The sequence below is a fragment of the Chrysochloris asiatica genome, unplaced genomic scaffold (assembly GCF_000296735.1).
Source record: "Chrysochloris asiatica unplaced genomic scaffold, ChrAsi1.0 scaffold00069, whole genome shotgun sequence".
Classification (NCBI taxonomy): domain Eukaryota; kingdom Metazoa; phylum Chordata; class Mammalia; order Afrosoricida; family Chrysochloridae; genus Chrysochloris; species Chrysochloris asiatica.
In genome coordinates this window covers 7,000,022-7,012,786 of record NW_006408587.1, presented here as the reverse complement: position 1 = coordinate 7,012,786, position 12,765 = coordinate 7,000,022, and the positions used below count along the sequence as shown (strand labels likewise).

The window sequence follows — 12,765 nt, the reverse complement described above, 5'->3', positions numbered from 1 at the left end:
GACAGTATACCTACTTTGTGTGGTGGGTGAGATTGTGACTTTCTATTCCCTATACCCCCCTTAACTATTTTAATAATATAAGGTGTCGAGGAAAACTGCTAACTTATTAACACGGAGTTGAATACTTGAGATGCCTCATCTACATGTTTGTAGAAATTCAGTTTATCTGTCTCTTCTTTAGTGCCTTCTTTGACAACCTGACGATTCTCTTTTCTGTGCTACATTTGTACTTGATATTTCTATGATGATGTGGTTGTTGTTAAGTGCCATCATAGAAATGTGGTTTACAACTCATAGCGACCCTGTATAGGGTTTCTGAGGAGCAACTGGTGAGTTTCAATCACTGACTTTGGGATTCAGACCAATCTTTCGGTCTCGTGCTTATCCTACAGTGCCACACCAGGATTCCATTTCTATGATAACTTATTATTAAATATATGATAATTTTCTATTCATACTATAATAAACTACCACAAATTTAATGGTGTAAAACAGTTATACGATCATGAGTCACAAATCTGCATTTTGGCTATGGAATTTATAAACTTTTATCTTTATAGAATTAATAAACTTTTAGAAAAGACATACACTTTGTCCATCTGTCAGTAAGCTTTCATATTCCCTTAATAAGAAATGTTCAGGGCTGAGCTGTGAGCCATGAATTCACTACTGTCTTCATTGCTTCATCAGAGGTGAATCTTTGTTGTCGAAGGGCTGCTTTCAGGGAACCAAACATGTGAACGTCCCATGGAGCAAGATTAGTAGTGTAGGGAGGATGTTTTGTGAATTATTTCATAGGCAGAGCCTTGGCTGATTTGTAAATGATTTGCATATAATTCACTGTCACTTGTCTATTAGACAGAATCATTTCATGTGCATGCTCAGTGTTATTACCAGCTGTGGACAAGGACAGGCGTTTTAATGTAACCAGAGTGCACATAATTTATGACTCATCCTTGTATACCAGTTATGTGTTCTGTAGGTTGCATGTGTGACACATCTCACTAAGGGGTCAGCAGGGCTACATTTCCTGTATGGAATGTAGCACCATTGGCACTGAGGCTAAGCACTCCGTTTTTCACTGAAAGGCCATAGGTTCAAACTCACCAGCCCCTCTGGGAGAAAAGGCCTGAGTCAGAAGTAACTCAGCAGCAGTGGTTTCGTGATCTACATGCTCTCTGATTCTGATTTGACTCAATGCAACAAATTTTTTTAAGGGAAAACTCTATTTCCTTTCCATTTCTAGTTTCTAGAGGCCGCTCACATTCCTTTACTCACAGACACACTTCCTCCATTTCTGACCATGATACTGTTCTCACATCTATTCTCTAACCTCCTCCTACTTTTTAAGGACGGGTGGCAATTACATTGGTCATAGCTGGATGGTGGTTCCGACTCCTGCATAGGGTTTCTGAGGCTGTAAATCTTTATGGGAGCAGAAAGCGTCGTCTTTCTCTGTGGAATGACTGGTAGTTTTGAACTGCTGATCTTGAAGTTAGCAGCCTAACTTGTAACCACTACACTACCAGAGCTCCTTTTAATTTCCCTTCAGGTCAGCTGATTAATTTTATTTGCAGCCTTTGTTTATCATTTATACTTGATCATCTTTATATTCCTAGCACTTTAGTGCCTGGAGAATTTATTTTTGTTGAATGTTCCCACCTTTTTTTTTTTTTTAGTGACTGGTCAGTCCTATGAGAATATGGTAACTGAAATCATGTCAATGGGCTATGAACGAGAACAAGTTATTGCAGCCCTAAGAGCTAGTTTCAACAACCCTGACCGAGCAGTGGAGTATCTTTTAATGGTAAGAAACATATTTAACTTTTCTTCATTCTAATTGTTTAGGACCAATATCTCAAAGAAATAAGAAGAAAGTATCTCCATTGTCTAGTTTTCAGGAGTAGATCACTAGCCTTTCTCCCTTTTGTGTCTTAGTCTGGAAGGCCCTCTTGGTGGTTCTATAGGTATTTGAAGTATCAGTGGCATAGCTTCCATCATGACAGCAGCAGGAAAACAAAGGGACAGGCGGGTATTGGTACCTGAAGTTGAATTTGTGTTCTCTCAGAAACATCTTCTCTAGCACTTGGAATGACATCTAATGCAGGCAACCATTACCCTGCCATTCATTACTCATCATTCTTTATATTGTTCTTTGACTTCTGGTTTATTGGAAAATGGGAGAATATGCCATTTCCTATTCAGCTATAGTAGTTCCTCCTTCATTCTCCTTTAAATCCAATAAGAACTTCCATAAAGAAGGTTTCAATAGTTATAGAAGGATTGTTGTTGTTAAGTGTTGTCGAGTCGGTTCCGACCCGTAGCGACTCTGTATAGGGTTTCCAAGGAGTGACTAGTGAGCTTGAACCACCGATTTTGTAGTTCAAATGGCTTTGCAGTCTGGCGCATTAACCCACAGCGCCACACCAGGACTCCATAGAAGGAATAGGGTGTCCCAAAACTGTTAGTGCAGTTTTAAGTTGTAATAACTATAGAAGTTATCTATTTCCTTAAAGTATCACTTGAAAGTTTAATTATTTAGTTGTCATGGATTGAGTTTGTGTGCCTTCTCCACACAAAAAAAATTATTTATTTAAATTTTTTGGATATATTTGATTTTGTTAGTTGTGAATCAATTTTTTTTTTTTTTTTTTATATGCAACACTAGAGGTGACGCTTTGTTTGACCGTGATTTAGTACAGGAAAGGAGATCCTCTGCTTAGCTTCCTGGTCTATCTCCATTAGACTTTTCCTTTTCGTGTCATTTTAAAACTCGTATATGCATCAAAAACCTTTGGTTGGTCTTAAGGCGAGGTTGCAGATGCAATCTTTTACTGACCAGCCACTGAGAAAGTTTCGATAAATTTTAAAATACACTAGTGATGTATATAGCACAATATCCTTAGAATATGTTGAATATTAGTAAGATGCATATATTACTAGATCCTCTATCTCATTATCCTACATTTCACGTTTATAATAGTAGTAAAAAAAAAAAAAATCAAACTATTTTTTCCACGTTAATGACACAAATATGGCAGAGATGAATGTCAAGTTGTGAGGCAACAGTAAGAGTAATGCTGACTGTAATGGCTATGTATCAGCTTGCTGGACCATGATTATAAGTGGTTTGACAGTTATGTTATGATAAAGTCCTCTTCCATTTATGATCTTGTGTGATCATGCTCTATTTTCATATACACCTGGTCTTAGAATCTTACTTTGAGGAGAGGAGGTGTGTTTTAAATTTTTAACTAATTAACTTTTTAAATGTTGTACATTATTAACCTAATTCAAGATCTTGTCTCAGGTACTTTGTAATACATGTTTTACTATGTACTCATTGTTGTTGTTTTGGTTTTTTTAATTGCTAACCCTTGTATAAGCGGACATAACAATAGCCATATTTCAAGTTCTCAGTAGCTGTATGTGGACAATACAAATAGGAAGGATTTCCATGATCGTGGAATGGTCTGCTGGACAGCGCTGCCTTATATTTGAGCATTGTTGTTTTTTTTACCGCTAGGTTATTTCCAACCTAATTTGAGTATTGATTGGTTCCTAATAACTCTTTTACTTCTAATTGAAACAGGTATCTGTTTGATGCTTTTAGAAAATAGTAATATTAAATGGACTAATGAATCTTTTCCTCTGAAAACGATGTTTTAGGGCATTCCTGGAGATAGAGAGAGTCAGGCTGTGGTTGACCCTCCTCAGGCAGCTAGTACTGGCGCACCTCAGTCTTCAGCAGTGGCTACAGCCGCAGCAACAACTACAGCAACAACTACAACAACAAGTTCTGGAGGTAAAGAAGAAATTTTTCATTGGGGAGGAAATAGTTTTCAAATTTTAGTTAATTCCCAAAGGATTTTGTTGTTGTTATATGCCGTGGAGTTGGTTCCCAAAGGATTCTAATAACCCCTAAAGTGAATTTCCTGTAAAGTGATGTTAGAGAGGCGCCCAAATGGCTGTAAGAGATAACCTTTGCTGATATTAAACATCAACGCTACTGTTTTGACAAAGAACAGATTCTATATAGATTATTCAAGATAAAACTACTTTTGAGGTTGCAGTTGTTGTTGTTAAGTGCTGTCAAGTCGGTTCAGCAGCCCTGTGTAGGGTGTCCACGGAGTGACTGGTGAGTTTGAACCTTTGACCTTCTGGTTGATTAGCAGCGCAGTGCTTAGCCGGCAGTGCCACATGAAACCATTCAGAATGGTTTGTTCTCCTAGTCTCTTCATTTTCTCCTGAGCACGGCCATAAAATATATATAACATTAAGTCAGAAGAACTGTACTAAGTTAAACTTATTTTTGAAGAGGGTATTCTTTTATGCATTTTCTGACTCACTCTAAAAGTTATCAGCTCTGGGTGATAAACATCCCTCAGTGCTTTGTGCATACAGAGAAAGTGACAGCTTTGATATCAGATTTGGGTTGCTTTCATATTCAGCACTTGTTGTTATGTGCCATAGAGTTGTTTCCGACTCTTAGCGATCCTGTACAGGGTTTCTGAGGCTGTAAATCTTTACGGGAGCAGAAAGCCTCATCTTTCTCTGTGGAATAGCTGGTAGTTTTGAATTGCTAACTGTGAGATTAGCAGCCCCATTCGTAACCACTTGGCTACTAGAGCTCTTTATTAGGTCACTTCGTTTCCCAATCTGATTTTCTTCTTTTATAGAATTAATGTTCTACATTATACAACACAGGAAAAAAAATGCTCATGTGCAGCGACAGCTATATTTTGATTGTCTTCTGACATCTAAATTCTCATTACTCATAACTACAAACATGGTTTGTTGTTTGCTTAACATAACCAGATAAACACATACCCCAGAAAAGTCAGAAGTTATTTATCTTATGTCTTACTGGGCATGTAGGATAAACATTGGACTGAGAACCACAGAGTTGGAAGTTCAAACCTACCACTTGTTCCTTGGAAACCCTATATAGGGTCACCATGAGTCAGAACCAACTCGATGGCACTTAGCAACAACAACAATTTATATTTATTATTGTAAAGACTAAAGATCTCTAAATATATTCATCTCACATTATTTTATAGCTTACATGCCTCAAGTTGTAAAAGATTGCAGATGTTTGAAATTTCAGTAAAAGTCTTTTTGCTAATTATTATTCCATTTATATTAATAACACTAGTGGTCTGAGGTTTGAGCTCAGATTGTTTTCTTTGAGGGTTTTTGGTTATGTTGTAAATTAAGTAGTGTTCTTGCTTTTTGTAAGTTCTGAAGTATTATCAACTTTTAGTACATTTTATTCTGATGATATACATACAGGTCCCAAGCACTATTATTTTATGCCCAGGACAGTTGTAACACAGTTAAGTTCTAGTGTTTTGTACTCTCAAAGAACCTTTTTTAGTAATTTCCTTGATAGTGGAGTTTCAAGTTGGTACATCTGAAGTAAAGAGCTCTGGTAGCGCTTAATGGTTATAAGTTGGACTGCAAATCTCAAGGTCAGCAGTTTATAATTACTAGCCATTCCACAGAAGAAAGATGAGGCTTTCTGCTCCTATAAAGATTTATAGCCTCAGAAACCCTTTGCAGGGTCGCTATGAGTTGTAACTGACTCCATGGCACATCACAACCAGCACCAACACATCTTGCAGTCATGTATATTATTTACTTATATCTGACAATCACAATCCTAATTTTTATTTGCCAGTGTTTGCTTTCTAAATGTATGGCTGAATCCTTTATATATGCAATTACTACTTTTATTTTTAAATATGTGTGTGTTTTTAGGACATCCCCTTGAATTTTTACGGAATCAGCCTCAGTTCCAACAGATGAGACAAATTATTCAACAGAATCCTTCCCTGCTTCCAGCATTACTACAACAGATAGGTCGAGAGAATCCTCAATTACTACAGGTGATTTTTTAATATCTGTTGATTTTGAAAGTAGGCTTTAGAGTATATCACATTGTGAAAATGTCCATTAGCACCAAACAACAGCTTGCTGTTAAAACATTCTCTTACATTACCTTCAATAAAATATTATGATCTAGAAACATTAATAAGGTAGATAGAGGTTGGGTTCATTTACTTGGTCAAATACTAAGTTTATGTTTTCCTCTTGGAGATTTCTGATGCACATAAATGTAGTAAAGAATCTGAGAGGCTCTGTAACAAAGAAAATGTGTAAATTTTTAATCCACTTTTCTCAAGTTATTATGAGTGGAGTTCTGCCTCTTAAAAAATATAGCTGTAGGTATATATCATGCTCAGATCATTGTACTGCCTACCAGCATGGAGATAAAATATTTATTAAGGGCTTAGAAAATTTTGTTGGAAAATTCTACTGGCTTTTAATTCCATTTTTCCTTGAATGAACTCTTTGTAGCTATCTGGTATGTAAAGAATAGCTTTTTGTCTTTTGATTAAGCCTTCAGTTGATAGTCCAAGAGAGGTTTTTGTTTTGTTTTTTTATTGTAAAAATACAACATTTGCCAATTCAACAGTTTTCAAATGTAGAATTTAATAATACTAATTAAATTAATTTGGCAACAATTATGAATGATGGTTGGCAAACTAGTGTTTTTTTTTAATTGATGTGGGTAGGGCATTTACAAATTCTCTTAACCATTTATCTCAAAAGTACTGAGTTTCTTTAATAATATATAAGAATTTGCATCCCTTCAAAAATTGAATAGTCCAGAATCACTGTAAAATATTACAGTTGTGAAGTTAAAGCTTCCCCTTTATTTGTATTTAAATTATTTTCCTGAAGATATTTTTTATCAATGCATTATTTTTCTCTGTCCTTCAAATCACCGCAGCAAATTAGCCAACACCAGGAGCATTTTATTCAGATGTTAAATGAACCAGTTCAAGAAGCTGGTGGTCAAGGAGGAGGAGGGGGTGGAGGTGGCAGTGGAGGAATTGCAGAAGCTGGAAGTGGTCATATGAACTACATTCAAGTAACGCCTCAGGAAAAAGAAGCTATAGAAAGGGTGAGTTTAAGCAAAACTAAAAATTCAGTTCCTTAGTCACACTAGCATTTCAAGTGCTCAAGTAGTCAGTGGGACTAGTGGCCACTGTATATTTGATGCCACAGATGCAAGATATTTTCATCGGAGGAAGTTCTTTTGGACAGAGTCAAATAGATCATTACCTGGGGGTTTTTACAATAAAGACAGTCTCTTTTCAGTTCTGCTCCCCAGTCTTGTCCTCTGTGAAGCCAAATGACTAGCAGTAATATAATGGTCAACCATGAAATAGGTGTGAATACATTAAGAAACAATTTCATTGATGTTTTAAATTTTGATAAGGGGAAAATGCTCTTAAAATGTATGTACAATTCTAGATTGCCAGCTTTTTACATTTCAAATGTTAACAAGAATTAAACTTACAATTAAAGTAAGCATTAGAACTCACTGTCCTGTTTCTCTCTCCAGCCTTCTTAGGTTGGTGAGGACTGATTGTGACAGTGGAATAGACTTTATAAGAAGTCTTCATAACTTGAGAGATTTGAAGACAAATCTCTCAGTACAATTTTCTGTGGGCCTCATTAGTATTTGGAAATGAAGGACTCATAGTTTTATATTTATGCCCTGTCTCCCTGTTTTATTTTGCAAAATGTGTCTTGAGATGGACATTAGAATAAATGTGTGTTGTAACTTAATCGGTAGGAAATTATCCAGACAATAATGTGTTCTTTGTAATATATACCTAAGTGCTTGCTTTGTAATATACCTAAGTGCTTGATGTTTTATAAGTGTGTGTTTCTTAAGATATGTTTATCATGGTGATGTTTTTACTACCCAAATAACAAAAATGAATTAGGATTCGTCTGAATTGTTATATAGCAACTATGTTAATTTTGAGAAAGATAGTTCGTGAGTTCTTTGTTGGAGACTTTTTTGTTGTTGTTGTTGCTTGTGGGTTTGGTGTCATATCAAAGAAACCATTACCTAATACAGTATAACAAAAGGTCCACTCCTTTGTTTTCTCCTAAAAGCTTTAGCAGTTTTGGATAAATTTCTGTATGTATTGTGAGATGTAGACGTTCAGCTTCATTCTTTTGAGATATCCACTTGTACTACCTGCTTTTAAAAAAAGACCATAGTATGAGATTTTATGTCTGGGCTATGTTCTATGTTTATTGTTCTATGTTTAGGAGGCTAGAAGTCTGATTGACTACCCACTGTAGAAAAAAACTCTTTGCGAGAAAATCCTGTGTAAGTGTCTTGGAGTTCTTGAAAATCTCCATGGCTTCTTGTTGTTTTTATATCTCAGATGTGATTGTCTAAAGACACACCGTGCACTGACATGGCCTCATTAGTATTACAAGAGACCCCTATTCTCCAATAGGATTATATATATATCAGTCTCTAAAAGTTTGCTTTCTGTTCCTACTTAAAGCGCTTTTATCATGCAGAGATGCTAGATGTTGTCAGATATTTCTACATGTGGTTTATTTCATCCTTCTTTATTAATATGCTCTATTACCACAAATTGATTTTCAGAGATTGAACCAATCTCATATCTCTGGGCTAAACCCCACATGACCATGATGTTTCGTCCTTTATATATGTTGCTAGATCTAGTTTGCTAATATTCTGTTGATGGTGCTAGTCTGTATTCATAATAAATTCTACGGGTACGTGGTTTTTTTCTCTTTTGAAGTCATAGTCTGGCTTTGGTATCAAGACACTACTGGGCTTCTAATGTCAAGTGTAGAAGTTTTTATAGATTGAATTGTGTCCCCTGAAATGTGTTGTAAATCCTAATCTCTGTGCCTGTGATTTACTCAAATTTTAGAGTGGAATGTTTATTATGTAAGTAAGACAGGGTGGTAGGTATTGGGTATATTTTGAATCAATATCTTCAGAACACTCAGCATTTCTCAAGTTGAAAGAACTAAAGAAAAAATTCAACTCTTAATTTATAATATTTTAATGCTGTAGGAAGCTTCAAAAGATGATAAGAGTACATAGCATCACTGTGTGAGATGGTAGTGTTGTATTGTCTCACAATTTGGCATTCATTTCTGCCAGAAAGAAATGGTCAGTGTTCAACTACTTCAAGAGATGGCATATATGTGATCAAGCACCAGTGGCAAAGTAGGCAGATGCACTGAGCAGACCCTCTTCAACAAAGACATGATAGAACAAGTGAAATTGATATATATGGTGGGCATGGAACACTGAGCTTCAGAATATAGGATGGACAGGTGGATTAAGTGCTGACTAGAAGAGGAGGTTGGTGGTTATGTGCCGCGGAGTTGGTTCTGACTCACAGCAACCCTGTATATAGGGTTTCCAAGGCTGTAAATTTTTACGGGAGCCAAAAGCCTCATCTTTCTCCCGCAGAACATCTGGTAGTTTTGAACTGCTGACCTGAAGGTTCGCAGCCAGATTCGTAACCACTACACTACCAGAGCTAGGCAGGGCTATGTCAGCTCACGTGTAGCAGTACGACCATCTTGAGCTTTTGCAAAGCATATGCTGATAACAGCAGCCTGCATGTATAGGCCTGGGCCACAGGGAGGAGACAAGGGGTTGCAGCCCTCCCTTGGTTTCTTTCCCTCCTGGTAGCTGAGACTTGGCCAGTCCCACTATCCCCAACAGAGTGGCCAGTGTCACTCTCTCCTGTGGAACCTATGCCTGAGACGTGTGAACCTACCCTGAAATATACTACTCCAACAGGAAACCTAGAATTGTATTCAGACTTTCTTCCAGTCTATCACACCCACCAGGAGACAGGTGGTGAGTGCTGAGAACACACCAACATAAAAGCATCAATCAAATATTAACACAATGACACCACAATGTCTAGGGGCAACAGAAGAGTTCAGCTTACTTGAAGAAGTAAGACATAGTGCCTCTAACAAGTGATGAAAATATAATACTACCAGAAATGGAATCAGAACTATAAGGGTGAGTCAAAAATTATACTCACTCTGACTAGAATTTATATTAATCTTTTAAGATTTATGTGGGACACTATCAAGTGGACCACCACTCATCTGTCAATATATTTATTGTACTGTCATTCTGAAAGCTATGCCATGGGTGTTTTAAATACCAGCAGGGTCACCCGTGGTGGATAGGTTTCAGCTGAACTTCCAGATGAAGACAGACTTGGAAGAAGGGGAGAGACGGACTAGTTTCAAATATTTATTGAGTCACTAAAAACTTAATGAATAGCAATGGAACACTGCCAGCACCAGAATATTCTCAGATATAGTGCTGGAAGATGGTGACACTCAGAACATGACTGAGGAGAGTTGCCTTCTTAAGTTGACCGTGGTGCCACGAATGGAGTAAAGCCTTCGAGACCTTCATTTGCTATGGGACACAATTCAAAATCAAGAGAAATAGCTGTATAAACATCATTAATAATCAGTACATGGAATGTGCTAAGTATGAATCTAGGAAAATTGAAATTGTCAAAAATGAAATGGAATGCATATTAAACATCTGTATCCTGGGAATTAGTGAGCTGAAACGGATTGGTATTGGCCATTTTGAATCTGACATTCTCATGGTTTACTATGCCTGGTGTTTCTCTGCTGTTCATAAGTTTTTCAGTGACTAAATATTCTGAAGTGGTTCGTCTCTCCTTTTTCCTAGTCTGTCTTTGTCTAGAAGTTCATCTGAAACTTGTCCATTGTGGATGACCCTGCTGGTATTTAAAATACCTGTGGTATATACCTCATATGCATGCGAAAGTTGGACAGTGAAAAAGGAAGATCGTAGAAGAATTGATACATTTGAGTTGTTTGTTGAAGGAGAATATTGAAAGTACCATGGGATGCCAAAAGAACAAACAGATCTGTGTGAGGAAAAGTGCAGCCAGAGTGCTCCTTGGAGGCCAGGATAGCCAGATTTTGTCTCTCATACTTCGGACATATTGTCAGGAGGACCCAATCTCTAGAGAAGGCTATTAAGTTTGGTAAGGTGGAGGGTCAGAGAAAAAGAGGAAGACCCCCAGTGAGATGGATTGGCAGCATCATCAGTAGGTTCAAGTGTGGCAACAATTGTGAAGTTGGCTCAGGACCAGGCAGAGTTTACTTCTGTTGTGCATAGGGTCGCTAGGAGTCGGTATTGACTCGATGGCACATAACAACAACAACACTATGCCGGGAATGGCAAATTGAAGAGGAATGGAGTAGCATTCATCATCAGAATGAACATATAAGATCTGTCTTGAAGAACAGTGCTGTCTGTGATAGGAAAATATCCATACACCTACAAGGAACAACGGTTAATACCATTATTACTCAAATTTATGCACCAAGCACTAAAGTCAGTGATGATGAAATCGAGGAATTCGACCAGCTTCTTAAGTGTGAAATTGATCAAACATGCAATCAAAATGTATTGATAATTACTGGTGATTGGAATACAAAGGTTGGAAACAGAGGGAAGATTAGTAGTTGAAAAATATGGCCTTGGTGAACAGAAACGATGCTGAAATTTGCATGATAGAATTTTACAAGATTAATGAATTCTTCATTGCAGATAACCTTTTTTTAAACAAAATAAAGGATAATTACACACATGGATTTTACCAGATGGAATATAGAGAAATCAAAGTGACTACATCTTGGAAAGGTAAGTGGAAAAGCTCCATATCATCAGTCAAAACAAAACCAGGGGCAAACTAGAACAGCCCATCAATTACTCATCAATTCAGGCTGAAGCTGAAGAAAATTAAAACATGTCTGAGAGATCCAAAATACTGCCTTAAATATATCCCACCTGAATTAAGAGATCATCTGAAGAACCATTTTATGCATTAGACACTAAAGATAGAAGACCAGAAGAGTTGTGGGAGATGGCATCAAGAACATCATACAGGAAGAAAATAAAAGGTCATTAAATGTCTCTCCAATGTAGAAATGCTAAAGCAAGTGGGTGAAATGAGGTAAAAGAGCTGAACAGAAAATTTCAAAGGTCAGCTTGAGAAGACAAAGTCAGGTATCATAACGGAATGTGCAAAGACCTGGAATTACAGACCAAAACTGGGAGAACATGCTCAGCATTTCTCAAGCTAAGGGAACTGAAGAAAAAAAAATCCAAGCCTCAATTTAAGATATTAAAGGATTCTATGGGATAAATATTGAATGATGCAGAAAGCATCAAAAGAAAATAGAAGGAATACACAGTCACTTAATTAAACAGAAATGGTCAGTGTTCAACCATTTCAAGAGGTAACATATGATCAATAGCCAATGGTCCTGAAGGAACAAGTCCAAGGTGCATTGAAGACATCGTCAAAGAAGGCGGCACTGGGTATTGATGGAATGCAAATTGAAATCTTCAAATAAATTGATGTTGGAAGTGACTTGGAGTCACTGTTTAGCTATGCCAAGAAACTTGGAAGACCACTACCTGGCCAACTGACTGGAAGAGACCCATATTTGTGCACATCCCAAAGAGAAGTGACCCAACAGGATGCAGAAATCACTGGAAATTTCATTTATATCTCATACAAGTAAAATCTTGCTAAAAATAATGCATAATGGTGGCAGCCCTACATTGACAGGAGAACTTTCAGAGGTTCAAGCTAGATTCAGAAGAGGACATGGAATGAGTGATACCATTGCTGATGTCAGATGGATCTTAGCTGAAAGCAGAGAAAAATGTTTACCTGTGCTTTATTGACTTTGCAGTAAATTTTGTTAATAATGATAAGCTGTGGACAGCATTGCAGAGAATGAATATTCCAGAACACTTAATTGTGGTCATGAGGCAGTAGTTTGAATAGAACAAGGGAATGCCAAATGGTTTTAAAT

The 12,765-nt window shown here is 37.1% G+C and overlaps 1 protein-coding gene across 1 annotated transcript in view; it reads left to right on the top strand.

Moving 5' to 3' along the window:
* The window catches only part of RAD23B (RAD23 homolog B (S. cerevisiae)), a 61,866-nt gene that overhangs the window by 40,999 nt on the left and 8,102 nt on the right, over positions 1 to 12,765 (top strand). The window contains exons 6-9 of the mRNA XM_006864692.1: positions 1,680 to 1,807; positions 3,670 to 3,805; positions 5,764 to 5,891; positions 6,800 to 6,973. Coding sequence (XP_006864754.1) covers positions 1,680 to 1,807; positions 3,670 to 3,805; positions 5,764 to 5,891; positions 6,800 to 6,973 — 566 coding nt within the window. The remainder of the gene's footprint in view (positions 1 to 1,679; positions 1,808 to 3,669; positions 3,806 to 5,763; positions 5,892 to 6,799; positions 6,974 to 12,765) is intronic.